Below are 20302 nucleotides of genomic sequence, written 5' to 3' on the forward strand. Positions count from 1 at the left end.
TCAGCTGAGCCCAGGCACGTGGCAGAGGGCAGCCAATGGGACGCGAGGCGGAGCAGCACGGAGCAGAGCTGGGTCCTAGCGCCCGCCCGCTGCGGGAGGGGGGCGAGGGCGGGGGGCAGGAGCCGGTCCCGGTTCTGGTCCCGGTCCCGTTCCCGGTGCCGGTGGGGCCACAGTGCCGCAGCGAGGCCCCGTTCTCCCCCGGCAGTTTCACTGTCCGTCCTCGGGCACTTCGGAGATGCTGTCTATGGACTTGAGGAGATCGGCCACCAGCTGCAGGGACTCCGCTCCCAACACCAGCTGCCTGCAGCGAGAGATGGGAGAGGAGGGTAAAGCACCAGGGCGGGGGTTTCTGATCATTTTGCAGAAAAAATTAAAAAATCAATCCCAAGTTAGCAAAAAGAACAGGGACTAAGTAACTCACCTGGCACAATAACATGAGATCCCATGAAACCAACCCAACCCCCTGCAGCGGGGGAGAACACCGCGTTAAAAGGGAGAGGATAACGCACCCACGTGGTGTTTTTTTTTTGTCATTTTTCAGAAAAAAAATAGAGCACAGGTAACAAAAAGCACAGATAACAAAAACAGGGACTAACCAGCTCACCTGGCACACACAAGTCCCCAAGCTTCAATCCTAAAACCCAAGCCACCAATAAACCCAACCCCGGGAGGTTTTGCGGTGCTCCTGATGCCAGTTTGGAGGTGGGAGGCGTTAGGGGCTGGTTTTGAGCCTCACCTCACTGCAGACCGCGAGTTCGCGATGACTGTGAGAAGGTTCTGGAAGGCCACCTCGGCGTTCTGCTTCACCGCAGCCAGGCTCGCCGACTGACCCGACCTCAAGGCTTCGTTCTCTGCCTTGTAGTTGTTCAGCTGAACCTTGGGAGGGAAAAATTAAAAAAAAAAAAAAAACTTGATGTGAAAATAACCACAGAACTCAGCTGTGAGCAGGGTGAAGCAAGTATTGAGTGGATTTTTAGCCAGACTGCCTAGAGAGAAACTCCTCCCAGCTCTGAGAGCCCCTACGCAGGGCTGTAACCTCTCTCCAATTTCCCTCCCTTCTTTCTAAGATGTTTTCCTACAGGTAAACATTTATTTGCCTTGTAGCACTCCAGGCCTTCACCCATCCTAAGTACCAAACTGCATTTGAATGTCATGTAAAACTTAAGAAAAACTTTAAGTTCCAAGATAGCACCGCAAAACGAGCACCACATGTCACAAAAATGACATTAACAGTCAGCATAGAGCTTAAGCATTCTAACCCAGCACGTTTTTTATAACATTTGCCAGGAAAATGAGGCGTAGTTAGGAATTCTCAGTTTCCCTTTTGTAGCCTCCATGTCAAGATGCTCCCAAGTCCCAGTAAGCTCAGCACGGCCTTAACGATAAACTGCTTCGTACCTGCAGTAAGGCATTTTCCTGTTTCAGTTTTGCAGCACTGTTTTCTGCTTTAAGAGCCCGTTTCTGGAAGAGAATAAAGATGACTGAGACCACAGCAAGCAGCCTGAGGAACATCAGAATTCACGATTCCAGCACAGAAATTAAAGTAAGGAACTTGTGGTTTGTGCTGCAGCACCTCTTTCTCTAAATGCTTTATGAGATGGGGACGGTGCACCCGGTCACCTCCCTCCTCTCCTCCCCGTTTCTCTCTTCTGATTGTCAAGTGCAGTCTGTTACTTCCAACCATTACTTTTTTTTTCCTTGGACTAGAGAAAAATGTACCCAGAATAAGAAGGCAGGAAAAACTGCTCTTAGTTCATAAAGGAGGTGTTTGCAGAACTCAGCAAAAAAGCAGCTGAAGGTGCTTATGAATACAAAAAATGGTATTTCTGCAGAGATCTCCCTTATCCCAGGCAATGAAAGGAGTTCTAGACTGGGACCCAGGCTTGCTATAAGGGAAAAACACAGCCCCACATCAGAACTGTTTAGTGCTCACATGGGTGAAGCAATCACTTCAGCTTCCCTTGCTCTCCTGGGAGAGGAAGGAACAGAAGTGGAACTGCAAATTTCCAAGTGTGAACAAGGTTCTGCTGCTATGGCAGACGCCACCACTTACTGTCATCAGCTGGAGATTTTGTTCCACATGCTGCACCATTGCTTCTAAGTCCTGCGTTTCTTTCTCTTCTTTAATTTTGTTTTCCTCAAGCTTTCTTTCGAGTTTCCTCATCCTTAAAATAAAGAGAACGTTCAGTAAGCGGTTGGAACATCTAATACCCTAGTAAGAAAATTCTCAGGAAGGACCAAGAAACTCAATTCTTCCACATTATAAGAAAAGTTAAGTCTTCCCACAGGACTACAGCTTCAGGCTGTGGCTCAGGGGATTTCTGCATTCAGCATCCTCCAGCAGTAATTTAAACTATCCAGCTGAAGGCACAATGGCCATACAGAAAGTTCATCTGTTCACAGGCGGTCTAGATAATTGTAATTCCCCAACAAACGGCTACCCCACCACCGTGGGATGTAAGTGTGGCTTACGCACTTGTCTGCTTGAGTTTCGGAGAGAATCTGAAGCTTGTTGATCCTGCTTCTCAAACTGGCGTTCTCTTCTTTTAGCTAAAAAATAAAAGCTCCTATTAGAAATGAGGGCACTTGTAAATGGGGTTAGTGCACTGCTAACATTCCAAGGCCAGGACCAGATGAAATAATTCAGCTTTCTTATCTTTAGTGCTAAAAAGTGGCATTTGAGGTTACTTTCACACCTAGTTTTTCCCTCTCGATGCCACTTAACTTCGCCTAACCCTGTAGGGCACAGAAAGGAGGCAGCAAACAACCCGTGTAATTAGCCAACCGCTGTTTGTGTGAAATTACGAACTCGTGCAGTGATGAGGCGGCTCTCACCTCCTCATAACCGGGCGGCGGGGGGGAGGCTCCGAGGGGACCCTCACAGAAGGGGCCGGCGGCGAGGTGGGCCCGCTCCACGGCGCAGGGCCGGTAGCTGCCGCCCCACTCCTCTTCCTCGTCCTCCTCCTGCTCCTCTTCGTCGCCGGGGGCCGGGAGCAGCCCCCCCCGGGCACCTCGGGCCTGGCTGCGCACGAACTCGTGAAAGGAGAAGGGGTTGGGGCCGGGGTCGGGGCCGGGCTCCGCCGCCATCGCCTCAGCCCCCCTCAGGCAGCGCCCGGAGAGGGGTGCGGCTTCACCTCAGCGCACGCCCCGCCCACTTCGGCGAGCGAGCCAATCGCCAGCCGCTTTCCGAACCTCTCCGCCAATCCCTATCGAGAGGGGCGAGGCGCCGGGCGGAAGGGAAGCGCGGAGGGTGACGGCAAGATGGCGGCCGCCATGGCCTGGCTGAGGCGCGGAGCGTGGGGCCCGGCCCGGCGGTGAGCGCGGGGCTGTGAGGGGAGAGGGAGGAGAAAATGGCGGGAGGGTGGCGCTGAGGGGGCCTCGGCCGTCCCCTCACGGCGGCTGCCGCTGTCCCCGCAGGTGCGGCCGGAGCTACAGCGCTGGCGGCGTCTCCCCCGGCGTGCCGCTGAGCTGCCCGCTGCCCGGAGTGCCCAAGGCGGTGTTCGCCGCCGCCGAGGGCCGGGAGCGCTTCGAGACGCGGGTGACGGCGCTGGAGAACGGGCTGAGGGTGGCCTCGCAGAGGAAATTCGGGCAGTTCTGCACCGTGGGGCGTGAGTGGGGGCCGGGGGGGGAGGAGGAGGAGGAGGTGGTGGCGGTGAAGGAGGAGGAGGAGGGGATGAAGGAGAAGGAAGAGGAGGGGATGGAGGAGGAGGAGGAGGTGGTGGGGATGAAGGAGGAGAAAGAGGAGGATGTGGGGATGGAGGAGGAGGAGGAGGGGGATGGAGGAGGAGGAGGATGCTGTCCTGTTGCACACCGAGGCCCTGTGCTGCCCCTGTGGTGTTCCCGTAGCGGCTGCTGAGGTAGAAGTCCCGCTAACCCCTCGCCTTCTCCCCGCCAGTGCTCATCAACTCGGGATCGAGGCACGAGGCCAAGTACCTGAGTGGCATCTCGCACTTCTTGGAGAAGCTGGCCTTCTCGGTGGGTACCGCGCTGGGTGTGCACGGGTCCCCACGTCCCTTTGTGAAATACCAAAAGCTGCACGGCAGCGTGAGCGACAGGGCAAGGGGAGAAAGAACAGCTTGTCCTCACACTGCCAGCACAGGTTTAATTTGTTCAAATGGGTGCTGATGGTACTGAAAGTCTGTCATGCTCTCATCTCTAACGTTAGTGACTTAAAGAACGTAGGAGGCATCAGTGATGGAGCAGGAGATGTTTGTTCTGAGCTATACCAGAGGGCTCTTAGTTCTCAGTCTGCTAATCTGTAACACCGGTGTCTTCGTTCTTAGTCCACAGCTCAGTTTGGCAGCAAAGATGAAATTCTCCTCACCTTGGAAAAGCACGGGGGCATTTGTGACTGTCAGGCTTCAAGGTATGAGGCTTTTCCTACATCCTCGGTTGCCCTAATGGTTGTAACGCGGTGGTTTGGGGTGGCTGAACCCTTGCTTTTTCTGGTGCGTGAGCGTAGAAGTTGCTTTTTGGTTCTCAGTATCAGAAATCTGTTTCTGACAACTGCTAAGAAGTCCCAAAAGTGAACCTGGCAGGGTAACAGAAGTCAGTGCTGTTGCCTTTTCAAAGCACTTGATGCATCGTGGCCTCTTTATCAATGATGTCCTGAATTACGTTTACTGAATGCTCTGGGATGTGACTCCCCAGTGCAGAACCCCTCTTGCCTTGCAGGGACACCATCATGTACGCTGTTTCTGCTGATGCCAAAGGCCTGGACACAGTGGTCAACTTGCTGGCAGACGTGGCGCTGCAGCCCCGGTTATCAGGTCTGAGAACACAACATCTGCCTCAAAACAGAGTCCCAGAGCAAGACTCTGAGCGGGCTTGAGAGTACATCAGCTCGTGCTTGTCAAGAAACTTCAGAGCTCTCCTGTATCCAGTGAGTATTTTGTGTGGTGGTGATCTCTTGATTTCTCTCTTACTACAGATGAAGAAATTGAGATGACTCGGATGGCCATACGGTTTGAGCTGGAGGACTTGAATATGAGACCTGATCCAGAGCCTCTCCTCACAGAAATGATCCACGCGGTAAAACACTGAGAAGTCTGTGCTGTTGTGTGTAGTATCCTGTGTGAGACATGCTGCATACTTTCTCAGCTTTTCCTTAACTGCAGGGTTTATTTCAGACTGTTTAGAAAACAGAGTGCTTCTGTTATTTAGATTTCAGTGAGGGAGAAATTTTGCTTTCCCTCCACTTTGAAATCACACTTATATGCGTAAGATTGTAACATAAATTAAAGCTAACCATAGCTTACTATTGCTAACATGTTGATTTATGCAGACATTAGTGAAATAACACTCAGCCCATCCTCTCTTATGTGTCTCAAACAGGCATAATTCTAAAACAAAGGGGAGGTTTAGGTTGAGGGGCTGAAGCAATATTTGCTGCTTCAATTTACATCTCCTTTTAGGCAGCTTACAGAGAAAATACAGTTGGGCTGAACAGGTTCTGCCCGGTGGAAAACACTAACAAAATCGACCGGCAAGTGCTGCACTCGTACCTGCGCAACTACTACACGCCCGACAGGATGGTGCTGGCTGGGGTGGGAATCGAGCATGAGCAGTTGGTGGAGTGTGCCAAGAAATACCTGCTGGGCGTGGAGCCGGTGTGGGGCAGCGCGCAGGCCAAGGATGTGGACAGATCGGTGGCTCAGTACACGGGAGGCATCGTCAAGGTAACGGAAGGTGGAGGTGGCCTTTTCCTTCCTGTTGGAGGTTCAGATTTGGGTTTGAATTGACTTTTTGTAGGATTTGCTTTTTTAAAAGTATGTAGTGGTCATGTAGAAGTAGTCTGTGAATATGCAGTCCAAACTGACCATGGTAGCCGTTACCTGGGTGACAGGTTAATTAACATGAATTTATCATGCTGAATAAAACAAACATGAAAATGTCCTAATAATTTGTTTGCTTTTCACACAGGTTGAAAAAGACATGTCAGATGTGAGTCTCGGCCCTACTCCAATTCCGGAGCTTACCCACATTATGATTGGGTTAGAAAGCTGCTCATTTTTAGTAAGTACCAGCCTGAAATGCTCTGTTTTGGTTGCTCTACTTGCAGACTCCCAGGCTATGATCTCTCATTACATAAGTGTTGGCACTCTTGCTGCTGCTGGTGCGTGTACAGGCAGCTTTTTCACTGTCAGTATGATAAAGGCACTGACCTTTACGCTCTTCTTGTGCCATGTTTCTTTTGGACTCTTTCTCTCTTTACTCATCCCTCGCCCTTGAGCCCTGCTTGGTCTCTGCTATTGGGTGACTGAATTTCTTGTTGCAATTCATTCAGGAGGAAGACTTCATTCCCTTTGCAGTATTAAATATGATGATGGGAGGCGGTGGCTCCTTTTCAGCTGGTGGGCCTGGCAAAGGCATGTTCACTCGGCTGTACCTCAATGTGCTCAACAGGTTTGTTTGTCTTCTTGAGTAATGGATAGCAGAAATCGTCTTCTCTAGCAGATTGACATGGAAGGCCTCATCTTGGGAAAGACAGTTTTACATCAGTTTATTCTGCTTGAAACATGCAGGGCTGATTTTTTTAGAAGGTATTCTGACAAGGTGAAATAAAGGGCAAAAGTGACTAGGAGTCCTATCTTCCTCTGTTAGCCCAATCCATCCTTTCAACCAGGGAATATTAAAAGAACTGGCTCTAGGTACCAGTAATACTGTTGTATCCTTCACTTTTTGGTCTCAAGGATGCTGGTGGCAAGAAGGAAGGAGATAGCACACACAGAGAAATTGTCAGAGGCAGGGACTGACTGTTCCTACTAGCACTGCTGAGAATTCTGAAAATGAGCTAGGAGGGGACTCACTGTCCATGTGTGTCTAACTTTGACATTTAAGTTCTGTTTTCTAAACTTTAACATTTTGTTTGCATACTTGTAGGCACCACTGGATGTATAATGCAACTTCTTACCACCACAGTTATGAGGATACAGGTCTCCTGTGTATACATGCCAGCGCTGATCCAAAACAGGTATTCAAAACCAGGTATCCTTAGAAAGTGATCGCGTCGCTTATTACCAAACAGTGATGTGAGAACTTTTGTACTTACAGATAGTGTTGTGGTAGATTTCTATAAACACTGCAAAAGTATTGGAATGTAACATAATATTTTCCTGAAATTGAGCTAGATGTTGAGCATGTTATGCTATTCTAATAGAGTAAATAATCATTGTTCTAACCTGTTCAAATACCTGTTTTTCCTAGGTTCGAGAGATGGTGGAAATCATCACAAGAGAATTCATCCTGATGGCAGGAGCAGTCGGAGAGGTCAGCGGCCTAACTTACAGACAACATAGGCAGTCTTTGAGCTGAAATAGTGCATTGTGTTGGCTTTGGCTGGGATGTTTTTTCTGTAGATCAGCTACTTCATGTATTACTTTAAAAGAACATAGAAAATTTAGCAGAACGTTCACAAAGAATTCTGCAAGCACCTTCCTATTAGGTGCTCTGTAGCTCTTCACAACATCATTTTTTAGGGCAAGGGAAAGGCCTTTTGCTCATTCTTAATGCCAAGAGTCTGCCTGTTAACCAGTCAGCTGCCTTCTGTTTTCCCTTTCCTGAGGCAGTTTTGTCTAAGAAAAAGCCCAGCTCCTTCATGGACCAGAACATGGCACTAATACAGCCATCGCCATGTTTTTCAGAAACTGATGGTAGCTTGTATTAGAGAACAGTGGCCAGTCTTCTTTAAACATGTTTGTATTTGCTGCTCATTCACAGGTAGAACTTGAGCGAGCAAAGACACAGCTGAAGTCCATGCTCATGATGAACCTCGAGTCTAGGCCTGTTATCTTTGAAGATGTGGGACGCCAAGTGTTGGCCACAAACACAAGGAAACTACCTCATGAGCTCTGTGCCCTGATCAGTGAGTAAACTGTTTTTCCTTGCCTGGATTGGATTGTAGGTACAATCTGGGGGTGGCAACTTAAAATACATTCCTGTAGCAGTGGTGAATCACCTGAGAAAACATGGGGGCGTAAAGACTGGATACATATTTCAAACTGATCTTCTCAATTGCTTGCAAGCAATACCACATATTTATTTTTTTTTTTTTGTCAGAAGAAAGGAAAAAGCTAAGTATGATAAAGAAGGTCCAGAGCTAGTGATTTGGTCTTCTGAGCTAGGGGGCTGACCCACCATCATAGTAAATCTGCTTCGTGCTATTTAACATGTAGTTGTCACAGCTCTGGCTTTCTTTTTTTTCTGCAGGTCAGGTGAAATCTGCTGACATCCAGAGAGTGGTCACTAAGATGCTTCATAAAAAACCAGCTGTCGCTGCACTGGGTGACTTAACGGATCTGCCCACGTATGAACACATCCAAGCAGCACTTTCCAGTAAGGATGGGCGACTTCCTCGGATGTACCGGCTCTTTCGATAAAGCAGCGCATCCTGCATGTATCTGAGAGACTTGCTTTTTTTTTTTTTTTAATTTTTTTTTGATTTATAATACTGCTGTGACTCCACTCCTTCCCCAGTCTTTCCAGGCATACTGTGCAAACATGGAGCTATGCTACAGCTGAGCAAAGCTGCTTCAGAATACTGGTCTGTGAAGAGCTTGTTACATGGGGTTTCTCAGCCCATCCTGGCTTTGGATGAGCCAGAGGAAGACTGCTGTTAAAAGGCTTGGCTCACATACCTGAATTCAGAGACAATTTACAGCTGTTACAGAGGGGAACAAGTATTTGGTCAAAGTGAGTTAGGAAAATTGTTGTTGTTATCCATCTGAAATCAGGCAGCAAGTTTCCTGCAGTCCAGGTTCTGTTACAAACATCATGGATCAGTTCTGTGTAATTTACCCTCTGGAATACTCTAAGACATCGTATGTCTGGAACAACTTTGCTAGAACTCAGAGGAAAGTAGACCTATAGCATAACTTCCTGGGGAGTCCATAGATGGAGATACTATACATAATGCTACATGGACACTCACTCTAGCCTGAAAGCAATTTTCTTGTTACTTGAAAGTGAATTATGCAAAAGAGTAGAAGGTTTTTTATGCCTGCATTGTTATTCAAAGGAGTCGCTGCTGCTGCACCTTAAACTTGTACCCTACTTTTTTTCAAATTGTCATATGATTAACTTAAGGTGTTGCAGAAAGACAGATCTTTCAGTTTTAACAGCAGTGATGGTGCTCAGCTAGCTAGCAGTTAAGATCAACAATGTTGAGGAAGCTTGTGAGACCAAAAGTGACTGCCATGGGACTGCCATCATGTTACATAAAGAGAGGACAAATATTTGCCACTTACTTAATTTCAAACTGAAGTATGGAGACCCAGAAGAGAGAAGATAAAACATTTTGATTTACATAATCCCTTAATACAGGGGCTTAAAAATGTAGGCAGCTGCATTGCAGCATTTCACGGGCTCGGTGTGTCTTGTAAGGAACAATGAAATTGGGAGCAGAACACTATGAGGCAGCTATGGTCTGCTTTATCACCGTACCTTTATGCAATTCGAAGAAAAGGTGTTGCTTCTTACAGAACCCATGGTATGGAAGTCTCATTCAGTTGTTGTGTATGTTTTTAAAGAAAATAAAGAGCCCTTGAAGTCACTGGAGTAAGTAGCAAGAGTTCTGAAATTCATCAGTAAAGGGTGAGGTTTCTTGAACTGGCAGATAAAATGCCCCCTGTTGGTACTTGGGTTGAGCAAAACCAACCTGTCTCCTCCAGCCGAAGGAAAATGCCCCAAGGTCCCCCAAAGCGTTAGCATGCATCACAGTCACAATGCCCTGCAATAAGACCTGGCTCTCATTGAAGGTACCATAGTGATTTATTTATATTCCTTTAAAAAAGAAAGGAAATCCAAATCTCTGATGGCTACAGACAAGTCAGTGCCATAAATGTTTGTACCGCAGAACAGAAGCTCTGTCTTGGACAGGTTGCATAGTTAGCAGCACTTCCTCCCAATTGTTTGCATGGTGTTATGTACCGAGGTGATTATGATCCAGCCAATCTGTACCTATAAAGACTTTAAGAATTAGCTGTACTTACGTTTTACCAGTGCCACACTGGTCCATGGGGTATCTTTAGCCTTAAGACAACACTACTTGGAAAAGAGCAAGTTATTCACAGTTCACCAAATGGGGAAAAATAAAGGAAATGTAACTCATCAGAGGTAACAAATTGCACTGATTTCACTTGCTGCAGTTTCTCTGCATCCATCCTTGGTACTCAGTTAACATCTCGAACCATTTTGGTGGAGCATTACGCAGTAGCTGTATTTAAACCCTTGTTTTCACCTCAAGCATCCTGCTGCTGAAGGCAGGTAGTGTTTTATCACCCCTGCGGAGGGGAAACTATTTAAAGACAGGATTGCCTCAAGCAATCTCAACAGCCAAAGATAGGGTGTAAGAGATTGATATTTACCCTCCCTCCCCAACAGAAGGCCTATGGAATAATTATTAAAAAAGGCAAATGTTTACACACCTTGAACGTACAGTGGTACATTCACACAGATCTTGCTGTAGAGGACCAAAAAGCCCTGCACAGGAGCACTGTCCTGACACAAACTGCCCAAGTCCCCTGACTGGTCCCTGTTAAGCATTTGACAGAATACTGCACATTTGGCTACGGATAAGGAAAAAAAAAAGAACAACCCCACAACCTGTGTAGGCTTACCAGATCAAATCAAACAGACAAAACAAAACGCATTTCTGCGGGTTTTTCTTAGGTCCCCTGCCCCCAGTCATGCCAATTCCAAGAGCTGTACATCCTGCGCGGAGTTACCTTAGAACCAAGAGACTGCATCTGGTTGCTTCCAAAGACAGTACAGTTAAAAATAAATCAGTTGCATCTGTTGGAATGGATGTCCTAAATAACTGGCTCCATTTTCTTCAGCAAAAGCACTTGAGCTATATGGATTAGCTCATGCAAATGAATCCAGGATGAGGTTTAAGACTTTCTCCACAAGCCACAGCAACTGCCAGAGGTGCTTAGGCAGACAATTCCCTGCAGATTTTGCCGTGGCCTGAAATCTTCTTTCCGGGTACCTCTAACACAAGCGTCGCAGAGTTTTCAGCTCAGGAAATGCTACATATGCTGCTGGATTTTTGGTCCTTTTGCACTCGTCGATTCTGAAGGTCCCTTGTAATCCGCCTCTTTATTCCGATTAAGTAGAGTTCTCTGTCAAACTGCCCTGCAGCAAGTGGAATACTACAGTATTCCAGAACATAAACACGAACAATTAGAAAAGGCACAAATACATCCCTGTTTGCCCAACATTGCTCAACTAATTCATACAACGAAGTTCAGATTTTTTTTTTTTTATTATTATTATTATTTTATTTTTACTTTTTTGAGGTATTCAGATATTCAGATATTGCTGCTGTGGGAGAAAATAAATGAAACACAGTTCTTCACTATAAATTTAATTGAAGAACATATTGGTCATAGAAGGCAAATGTACTTTCAACTTAAGCATGAAAATGCCTGCATTCATAAGAGATATAGATAGAGGGCATTGTTCATGTCTCTAAAACAAAAACAATACTTGGTCAAAAGCTAAACTAGCTTATTGTAAACCTGGTGCCCTCACTAGTATGGTTCCTGCACAACAACAGCTCTGTTCTGCACAGGCCAGAAGGAAATCCAAGCAGCTCACCCTCTGCAATACTTCTATTTAACAGATATTTCATATCTGTAAACAAACAAACAAAAAGAAAATCCAATTCTAACTGCACTACTTATCAAGTGCTCTGAGAAATCACTATTTCCTAAATACCTGGCTTTTGAAATTCTTGAGCGTGCTACTCACAAAAAAGTGGCAAACTAAGTTTCAGTGACTTCACTAAATTTTCTAAGTTCTACTAGCACAGCAGCCAACAGTGGAACATGAATTAAAATGGAGGATCTCAAAATTCTCCACTGGCACATAGCTATGTTGAAATGCAACCACCACTGGGGAGTGCAAACAGCACTGACCCCAAAAAGGGAAAGAGGAATAGAAGAGGAGAGTTATCCGTGCTCATAGGAAGAGCAGAGAGCTGCATCTCAGATAAAACGCAGAGTCACAGTCAATTGCAGTAGATTCCAATTATCTCCCTCAGGAGAATTAAGGGACCTGGCAGCAAGGATTTCTGATGTCAGGGCAAGGCTTAAGCACTGCTGTGAGCACTGACACTGTGTTGGGTAAAAAACCCAAACATGCTACAGGGAGCTGCAGGGGATTAACTCTATTTCAGGAACAACCCCGAGTCCCTGAAAGTCCCTGAGGGGACAAACTCTGAAAAGCAGCATGTCCTTGGGTCACTGCAGTCACGTGCAAAGAACAACATAAGCAGGTACTTACTTGTCTCTGCCAGGCCTCACTTTCACACGGAACAATGCAAACACAGGCCGATGGTCCGAAGTTTTGATCACAGGACACGATGAGTACTTGACAGCATGGATGTCATCTCTATACCGACTGCGGAACACTACTCGATCCTGGGGGAGAGAAAAAAGAGAGGAAAACTGATGGTAACTCCCTTTGCACATCTGTGCTGAAGAGAAGCACTGGTTCAAAAATGCCAGCATGGCCGCATGTCCTGCAGACCATATCCAAGGCAGCTTTTTACTGCATGTGAGAATCCCCTCTGGAGGCAGGTAAGAGCCTGAGCAGCCCCTCCAAGCACACTGCTCCCAAATCATCTCTTACTGTGTAGGAAGGAGTCCGTTGTTTGGAGGTGGTGTCATAGCTGTCTTTTCCGATGTCAAACTTGTAGGAAGGACGGAAACGAATGTCAGCCTCTTGGAATCCTTTGAAAATAGATCCTGTAGGGGAAGGGGAGAACAGCATGAACAACAAAACTCCTTCCATCAACCTGGCACACTTTCTGCACTTATTTGACACTGTTGAACTAATGCTGGGTGGCAACTGCAGGCATGTACATTCGTGACTATAGAAACCTGGGCCTGGGCTCTGGAAAGGTAGGAGGTTCCAAGTTCTTACACAGTGAGAATGCAGAGCTAGTCTGTAGCTATTTAAACAAACAACACTTGGTGCATGCACTTCCCCTTCCCCTGAAAGCTCCCAATGCTTTGCATATGCTGCCTTTTCAAATCTAAACGCCCTAGGTGCTGTGAGAGAATGATGTCCAGCATCAGGATGAAACAAAGCAATAAACAGCCCTGGAGATTACACAATGTACATAGCAAAACACAGAATTCCCTTTAATAGACTGCCACTGGATTCAACAGCATTTGAGTTCTCTTTTTAGAGATCTTAACAAAAAGGAATGAAGGTCTTTAGGAAATAGGAACCTGGCTGTAATTATTTCTGTGTGTAGGAATCTTTGTTCCTGGAGACTGGGGAGAAAAACAGTTGTTGCTCACCTCTACTCATTTCACTGGTAAGCTGGTCATATGCCAGGAGTTTGGACACGCCTGTTTCTGGGTTCTGGTTCAAGATGGAATCCACAGTTTCACGATCCTTATTGAGTCGGAAATTGAAGTCACCAAACCAGAACACTTCATCAAACCGAGTTGTAACATCACCTGCAAGTTCAAAGCAGAAGCGTCAGTATAAAGGTGAACACTCTGAAAAGTTCCAAAACCAGAAAAAAATCTCCCCCAAAATCCCTGAATCTCACTTTGAGTTTTTAAGGAAATTAGGGTAGCTGATATAGCTACATGCTCATTGAAATTAAACTCTCTTAATTTTTTAGAAATGGGAACTGTATAATGCATAGTTAACCAAGTACTGCTGGTATGTTCAAGGAACAGACACAAATTATTTCTTTTTTATTAACAAAAGATAAAATACTTGAGCATTTTTCTGCCTGCAACCATCGAAAACACTAGAAAAGTGAAACATAAATTTATCAAGACAACAGCAATATTATGTTACTGCTTTTCTGAGAAAAAATATATCGCATTAGAATGCCTTTTGAATGTTCTCCTCCCCTCCAACTTCTTCTTTCAAATATCCCAAAAGATTATGCTCCAGCTCAAATAAAAAAATAATCATGTGAACAAACACCATCTTCACACAAAAAGATGTGGTCTTTTGTTTTATCTACTGCCTTAAATAAGCAGTCCCATTCTCTCTTCCTTCGTGCACTGTATTTCACTCTACAACAACTCTGTTCATTTAGGCTCATACAGAAGAATGTTTTCACACTTACTAGAGCTGGATCGATACGGATTTGTGTCTGGAACATTCTTGGGAAGTGTAAGTGCTTGAATGGTTTTATTGTAGTCCAGCTTCCTCTCATTCACCTTACTGTCTCCAGCTGAAAAACCAAAAGCCCACTACTGGCAACGATGCATCGTTTTCATTTAATTACCATATCTGATTACAACAGCAGCAGCTTTCGATGGAGATCAGACATGTTCCACACATAAAAATGGAACACTGGCCCAGGGAGCACACAGACTTAAAAAATAACAGAAAGTGTGGAAAAAGGAATACAAATTAACAGAATTCATTTTTGTTTTTCTAAATAGTTCCTTTTCAAGTTTGCTGCCAAAAAATCCCCCGTCCCTTACTGTTTTCAGCTCAGCAGCCCCAAGCTTTAACTTCATCTGTCTGGTTCCTGTATCCCCCTGCAGCTTTTTTTTACTTTTGTATATCAACCCCCTTCCCACCCTCAGTCAGAACACTTCTACCAAGACTGTAAGCATCTCACATGTGAAGTGGGAGGTAATAAAGAGAAAGGAGGTCCCAAAAAACGTGAAGCAGATTCCCAGAGCTCCCTTGGTTTTGATCTGAGACACGATTCGAGTTGTCACCGTGGCATATTCCACTTCTGGAAGGAGAAAGAGAAGCTGCTGTTAGAGAGAAGCCTCCAAAGACAGTGAGCAGGAAAGTCAGGAGGGGGACAGCCCTGGAGAAAAGGCCAAGACACCTGATGGCAGCAGTCCTTTCACCTCCCTATTCTCCAGCTCACACTGGACCACACACCTGAGCAGAACCAGATCAGGTCCCTTCGAATGAAGACCGACATGTAGAGCACTCCGTGCGCAGCAGAGTAGAGCATGACATAGTGGGGGCCCAGTGTCTCTTGCAGGCGGATCTCCCACTCTCTTCTGCAGGAAAGAACAACAGCTGGATCACAAGGACAGCACGAGAGACAATAACCAGGAAAGAAAATCAGCATTTTGACAACAATGTAATCCCTCTCACGAAGAAAGGCAAGCAAGCATAAGCAAAACCTCCCCTGCCAAAGCAACGCTGCTGGTCAGCCTGATTTGTAACCACGTATGCCATGTGGCAGGGTCTGCGTGTTGGTGAGCTGGCGCTTCCAAATCGGAGGAAAAGCAAGTCCCACTGGAAAGATCCTAAAAAAGCAGGGTCTGACACGAGGCTTCAACCTGCTTTTGTAGGGCTTGTCAATCTCAGACGGTCTAGAAAATTTGGAGCAACGTACTAGTAATTAGCACAAGGTTGCTAACACTTAAAGTCAGCCAGTGAGCTGGGTTACAGCTGGCTCAGAAGCCCACTGAACAGGAGTTTTTCTATTTGCTGCCCTGGAAACAGGGCCAAGTTCTATATTTACAGATTTTGTGCCATTTTCCTCTAAACCCCATTTTCCCTGGTACTCATGTAACAAAGTTCACAGATTAAATGGGTGGTTTATGGAGAATATGATTGAGATATTTCCAGAATCATTCAAAACAAAGTTACTAGCTAACAGAAAAAGGGATGGTTCATTACATTGTTTTTGCTACCTGTCTGGACAGCCTTCCTGAACTCCGATGACATACATGTCCTGGGCATAGTCAGGATCTGTTGGTAACAAGAAGTCATCCAGATTCACTGGAAGTTCCTGTTATTAAAAAAAATAATAATAAAAAGCAAAGATTTACTACAAAAGTAGAAGGAAAGCCCAGGCAAAGCTATAGATTCCACAGTATAAGCAAACAACTTGGGCTTCAAAAATGGATTAAGTGCTAATACTGAGAATATTCCTTCCCAGAGGAAGACTTCAGCTGCTGCCAGTCCAGCAGTAACCAACACTCCACAGTTCAGCCATGTGGTCTGATACTGTGACATCTTTTATTTCCTGTAATGCGTTGTTTTTTTTTTTACCAAGTTCATGGGCTGTTTACTGAACACCACAAGTGGTTGCTTGTGCTCTTCCAAGCACAGCATCTCAATCAACGGGTTGAATCAATCCTGAGTTCCTGTGCTACGTAAAGATGTAAGCAGGAGGCCATGCTCTTTTTCAGAGATGTTCTCTTTGTAAGTACTAAATAATCAGCCATTTTCACACGACCCTAATTTCAGCGGAGCATAACGGAGCTGCCACAAAATGCCAGAGGAGCACTAGGAAGCTCGCTGTTTTCATACCCAATATCTGAGGAACCCTATTCCAATGACTCACCAAGGTGAACATGAGAGGGTAAAGACACGGAACTCTGGTTGATTAGGAACGCAATCATGAAAAAAGTATCATACCAGCCCTTGTAATAAATATGGGGTAACTCTACCACTGCCAGAAGAACTCTAGAGGACTGATGTACACATACCTTCTGACCTTGCATGTTCCAGGTAGCCACAAAAATTCCAATATTCCGATCAGGGAAATATCTGCTAAGCTCTTCTGCTCCCAGTAAGGCACCGTTTGCCAGAAGGCTGCCTTCCAAATAGCTTCTGCAAACACAAGACCCATTAAAAAGCATCTCAGAAAATGGTGTGACAGTTGAAATAATGATTTGTAACGCTTGAATCTTGAGTATATACATTTAGCTCAAGAAAACAGAGTTTAGTCTTTATATACTGTTCTGTTTGCTTAAAGTTCATTAGAACACTTGCAGATTTCAGAAACCCATAGTTTAGTGTAATTGACTTTGCAGGGAAATGCAAGACAGCCCGAGCCCTGGTTATTCCCTTGGTACGGAGTAAGACCAAAAGCAGATGCAACACACCTCCAGGTTACCAGTGCAGAGGGCACTTCAGCCACGTGCCAAGCCTTACGCTCTGCTCACACCTCAGTACTCATCAACCAGAGACAACCCTTACAGGGAGCTCGTGGATCATGCACAAGAGAGCAAAATTGTCATAAACCAGCCAGGACACAAGCACAATGGCAAGAGTGATGCTGCATGGGTTTTGTGATCAAAGACTTATCCTTCCCAAGCCTTCAACCCCCTTCATACCTATTGCAGACACACAGTGAGGTGACTGGTTTGATATTGAAGTACCTCAAAGCAGCCCAGTTTAAATAAACTGAAACCAGTGCCCCCATTCCCAATGTTCTGGCACCAAGTTGCTCCTAATCAAGGATTCAAACTCACATTCTTCTTTCAATTCATCTTGTTAAATTATGTGATTTATTGAGTCCGAGGTCATGTTCCACACAGACAGCCCTGCCCCACGCTGCCTGCCTCTCCAGACACCACGCTGTTCACAAAAGCAAGGGGTATTGGCAAAAGGAGAGCAGGTTAAATAAGCATTTTTAATCTTCCTTAAGCTCCACGAGTAACGATGACAGCATGGTGTTAGGCAATGCTGCACAACCCACTGGCCTGCACAGCTCCTCACCTGATGCCGACAGCTTTTCAGAAGGAAGTGCAAGAAAACCCCGGACAAACACGTAACAATCTGAGTGGAATCACATTTTTCCTCAAGAAATTCGTGGAAAACCTGGGGCAGAGGAGCTCCTGCGGTTTACAGCAGATAATTTATTCTTGCCAGAAGCCAAATCCCAAGACCTGCAGAGGACGGTCACCTTACAGGATGGTGGCAGGCATGTGTGGGCAACTACCACTGATAGTTTCAAACTAAAATATTTGTGTGGGGGGACTTTTTTCCTGCCTAAATTAAAATATAATCCATTTTCAGTTCAAACCCAAGCTATATTTTGTAAATTACAACATATATATATATATTCTGAAGTGTTGGCATGCACAGCTACTGTTCCCTACCTTTCAAAACAGCTTAAATCCTACAAGGAAGTTGACAGCAAATCTTACTTTCGCTTAAAAAAAACAATACACAGCCCCAAGGAGAGAATATACAGTATCTGAACTAATCTTTTCATCTTCAAACTGTTGCCACTCGCCAAAGCAAGTTAATGAACCCAGAACTCCTGTGATTTACCCATCAGTCCGACGTTCCCTGCCCCTGAGCAGCAGGATTCTGCGCAGCAGCTGGCACCTACCCACAACCAGCAAGCTTTGCCACGAGAAGCTGGGCGACGTACCTGCTCCGGACATCCTTGGAACGAATGGGGGTGAGCAGGCTGAACGTGGATTTCATGGAGTCTGTGGAGCAATTATCGTAGACCATCCCATTGCCGTGTAGCCTGGTATCGCTCAAGCTGCTGCTCACCCTCCCAAACTTGTGCTGAGAATAATGGCGATAATCCATAAAATCTGAGTCAATCCTATTAGCTGTCCTCAGCGTGTGAGAGGCCACGTTGAGCTCCATGGGTGGCAGAGGTCGAGCCGGCATTATTTGGGACAGCCGGGGTTTGCTGCCTGCAAACGCTTTCCCACGCAGAAGCCCACCAAAGGCACTGGAGATCTCGGAGGCTCGTTTCCCCAGGTCCGAAGTGCTTCCTCTGCTTTTCCCCATGGGACTGGCTTCTGAGGCATCTGGTGAACTGTGCAAGGAATTTGGCTCGCAACACTGACTGCAGGGGGTTGCTCTGCCCCTGACGGGAGGGCTGAGGGACGCTTCCTGCAGAGAACCGTTTGAGGAGCTCGTCTCGTTGGGATCTGTCAGACTTTCCTGACTAGTTCTAAACCTCCTCCACCTCCTCCAGTTTTTCTCATCCAGAGACGCCGCACGCTCCAGTCGGGGTTTCCTAGGAGGCCTTGGGGTGACTGATTTAATTTTCATATTAGCTTTGAGTTCATCCGGTAGAAGCTTTATGGTTTCATTTAAAGAGGTGTCTACACGTCGAGGATCTTCAAAGGTAAGCACGCCATTGCCACTGGCCTCCTTCTTTGCCGCTTTGCCAGCTTTTTTAGCCTGCAGGTCCTGTACTGCTCCACCTCCGGTGCTCTGAGTAACACATGCCCCTGAGTGCTGGGAAAATCCATTTAGAGCACTCATTCTCCTCCTGCGTGCCAGCTACGGACGCTGCTCCATAGGTAGGGCTCCTCACAGCATGCCTCCTTTTCCCTTGCTTAATCTGTAGGTTCACAGCGCTTTACCTGAGCCAGGAAGGCATGGGGTTTGAAGACAGTTCGGTCTTTAGCTGAGAACGAAGGGAAGGCTTACATGCAGGCAGATGCATCGTCTGCAAAATGTCAAGAGGCGGAATACCTGAATTTTTCCGAGAGAAACAGGTAAGAATACAGATTTACTGAGCTGCAAACAGTGGTCTGTAATCATGAACCAAGCTCCCGCCAGGACTCCATTCTAGAACGTTTCAATCCTTGTGACAACCTTGTTAGGAAACCAATGGTATTTTCATTTCTACACGAGCAGAACAATGAACTAACTTCCCAGGTGACGCAGGCATCACAGCTACAAACACATTCCTTTAAGAAGAGGCTGTGTAAAGCGTTAGCGTGAAAGCAACTTAGAAATTCCCTTAAAGCCTGGGGTTGCTGTTTTTACGCTCAGGACAGCCCCGCTGTGCAGTGAGTCAGGGCGCAAGCAGCCTCCAGGCTGCCCCCAGCCAGGAAATTTCCAGCCTCCACCTCAGCCTCCCACAGCACAGGGACACCGCTGCCACCTCCCCCGATTTCACCCCAACCCCTGCTGTTAACACCCTGAAGCTACCTCCCTGGCAGCTCGAGGGCTGCACCAGCAGGGTACAAGGCAGGCAGGCAGGCTCCTCAGCGTTATGCCCCCGAGCATCGCACCTGAGGAGCCCCACAACCCACCCACCCCAAGGCGCGACCCCTCTGAAGCGCCCAGCGCGGTTCTCTTATATCACGTCAGGCTCCCAGCTCCTTGAAAGGACCTCGGGGGGGGCTCTGCCGGCTCCTCTCCGCTGCCCCGGCACCCGAGCTCACCGCTGAGGGGTCCCCACCGCCGCCGCCAACGCCTCACGGTGCCGGCCGCCCCCCGCCTGCCGCCGGCCCGGGCCCCGCCAGCTCCGCCCCGGCTGCTCCAGGCCCGGCCGCAGCAACCGCGGCTCCGTCAGCGCCCCCTGGAGGCCGGAGGAGCGCCCCGCCAGGGCCCGGCCCTGAGGCAAAAAGCGGCCCCGGGGGCTCGCTAACTTCAAGACCAAGCCTCTTTCGCTTAAAAATTAAAAATTAAAAGCTCCTCTTAGCCTGCTTCTTCGGTTTTTAACATTTCAACGTTTATAAAGCGCAAACTGCTTCCCGTGCGGTCTCCACACCTCGCTTTAAGCAGGGCTTTTAGCCCTTTCCGCGCACTCAGGAGACACGCGGAGCTTCCCTCGATTTGCCCCAGCAATAAA

The 20302-nt window shown here is 46.9% G+C and overlaps 3 protein-coding genes across 5 annotated transcripts; 1 reads left to right on the top strand and 2 right to left on the bottom strand.

The window, feature by feature from the left end:
- Nucleotides 1-35: 35 nt before the first annotated feature.
- ENTR1 (endosome associated trafficking regulator 1) lies at nt 36-3100 on the bottom strand. The gene is made up of 5 exons (XM_032200383.1): nt 2836-3100; nt 2477-2550; nt 2054-2165; nt 737-876; nt 36-301 (listed from the first exon to the last, which is right to left on the bottom strand). The coding sequence occupies exons 1-5, from the start codon at nt 3085-3087 to the stop codon at nt 208-210; spliced, it is 672 nt and encodes a 223-aa protein (XP_032056274.1). The 5' UTR covers nt 3088-3100; the 3' UTR covers nt 36-207.
- Nucleotides 3101-3242: 142 nt separating this feature from the next.
- PMPCA (peptidase, mitochondrial processing subunit alpha) lies at nt 3243-9562 on the top strand. Its single transcript, XM_032200209.1, has 13 exons — nt 3243-3314; nt 3418-3608; nt 3896-3975; nt 4284-4366; nt 4675-4769; nt 4931-5031; nt 5415-5678; nt 5923-6015; nt 6287-6405; nt 6883-6973; nt 7207-7269; nt 7720-7864; nt 8209-9562. Exons 1-13 carry the CDS (start codon nt 3262-3264, stop codon nt 8376-8378), a joined length of 1548 nt encoding a protein of 515 aa, XP_032056100.1. The 5' UTR covers nt 3243-3261; the 3' UTR covers nt 8379-9562.
- Nucleotides 9563-9749: 187 nt separating this feature from the next.
- INPP5E (inositol polyphosphate-5-phosphatase E) lies at nt 9750-19935 on the bottom strand. 3 transcript variants are annotated; one of them, XM_032200205.1, is made up of 11 exons: nt 19893-19935; nt 18125-19194; nt 16449-16572; nt 15648-15745; nt 14881-15005; nt 14606-14725; nt 14102-14209; nt 13311-13472; nt 12634-12749; nt 12286-12422; nt 9750-11150 (listed from the first exon to the last, which is right to left on the bottom strand). In XM_032200205.1, exons 2-11 carry the CDS (start codon nt 18979-18981, stop codon nt 11018-11020), a joined length of 1980 nt encoding a protein of 659 aa, XP_032056096.1. In that variant the 5' UTR covers nt 18982-19194; nt 19893-19935; the 3' UTR covers nt 9750-11017. The 3 variants fall into 3 exon arrangements, with proteins under 3 accessions (XP_032056096.1, XP_032056098.1, XP_032056097.1); XM_032200207.1 differs by having other exon boundaries at nt 18125-19168; nt 19893-19925; XM_032200206.1 differs by lacking the exon at nt 19893-19935 and having other exon boundaries at nt 18125-19408.
- Nucleotides 19936-20302: the final 367 nt, after the last annotated feature.

This window comes from Aythya fuligula, chromosome 19, assembly GCF_009819795.1.
Source record: "Aythya fuligula isolate bAytFul2 chromosome 19, bAytFul2.pri, whole genome shotgun sequence".
Lineage (NCBI taxonomy): Eukaryota > Metazoa > Chordata > Aves > Anseriformes > Anatidae > Aythya > Aythya fuligula.

Excerpts from the sequence above, each read along its gene's own strand:
- ENTR1 (XM_032200383.1), bottom strand. The coding sequence starts at position 3,087 with ATGGCGGCGGAGCCCGGCCCCGACCCCGGCCCCAACCCCTTCTCCTTT. Across the intron at positions 2,551-2,835 it reads CGCCGCCCGGTTATGAGGAG|CTAAAAGAAGAGAACGCCAG; the intron begins GTGAGAGCCGCC and ends TTTATTTTTTAG. Across the intron at positions 2,166-2,476 it reads TCCGAAACTCAAGCAGACAA|GATGAGGAAACTCGAAAGAA; the intron begins GTGCGTAAGCCA and ends CTTTATTTTAAG.
- PMPCA (XM_032200209.1), top strand. The coding sequence starts at position 3,262 with ATGGCGGCCGCCATGGCCTGGCTGAGGCGCGGAGCGTGGGGCCCGGCC. Across the intron at positions 4,367-4,674 it reads TGTGACTGTCAGGCTTCAAG|GGACACCATCATGTACGCTG; the intron begins GTATGAGGCTTT and ends CTTGCCTTGCAG. Across the intron at positions 6,406-6,882 it reads TACCTCAATGTGCTCAACAG|GCACCACTGGATGTATAATG; the intron begins GTTTGTTTGTCT and ends GCATACTTGTAG.
- INPP5E (XM_032200205.1), bottom strand. The coding sequence starts at position 18,981 with ATGAGTGCTCTAAATGGATTTTCCCAGCACTCAGGGGCATGTGTTACT. Across the intron at positions 14,210-14,605 it reads TATTACCTCCCACTTCACAT|CTGGAGACAGTAAGGTGAAT; the intron begins GTGAGATGCTTA and ends TTGGTTTTTCAG. Across the intron at positions 13,473-14,101 it reads TCCGTATCGATCCAGCTCTA|GTGATGTTACAACTCGGTTT; the intron begins GTAAGTGTGAAA and ends TTGAACTTGCAG.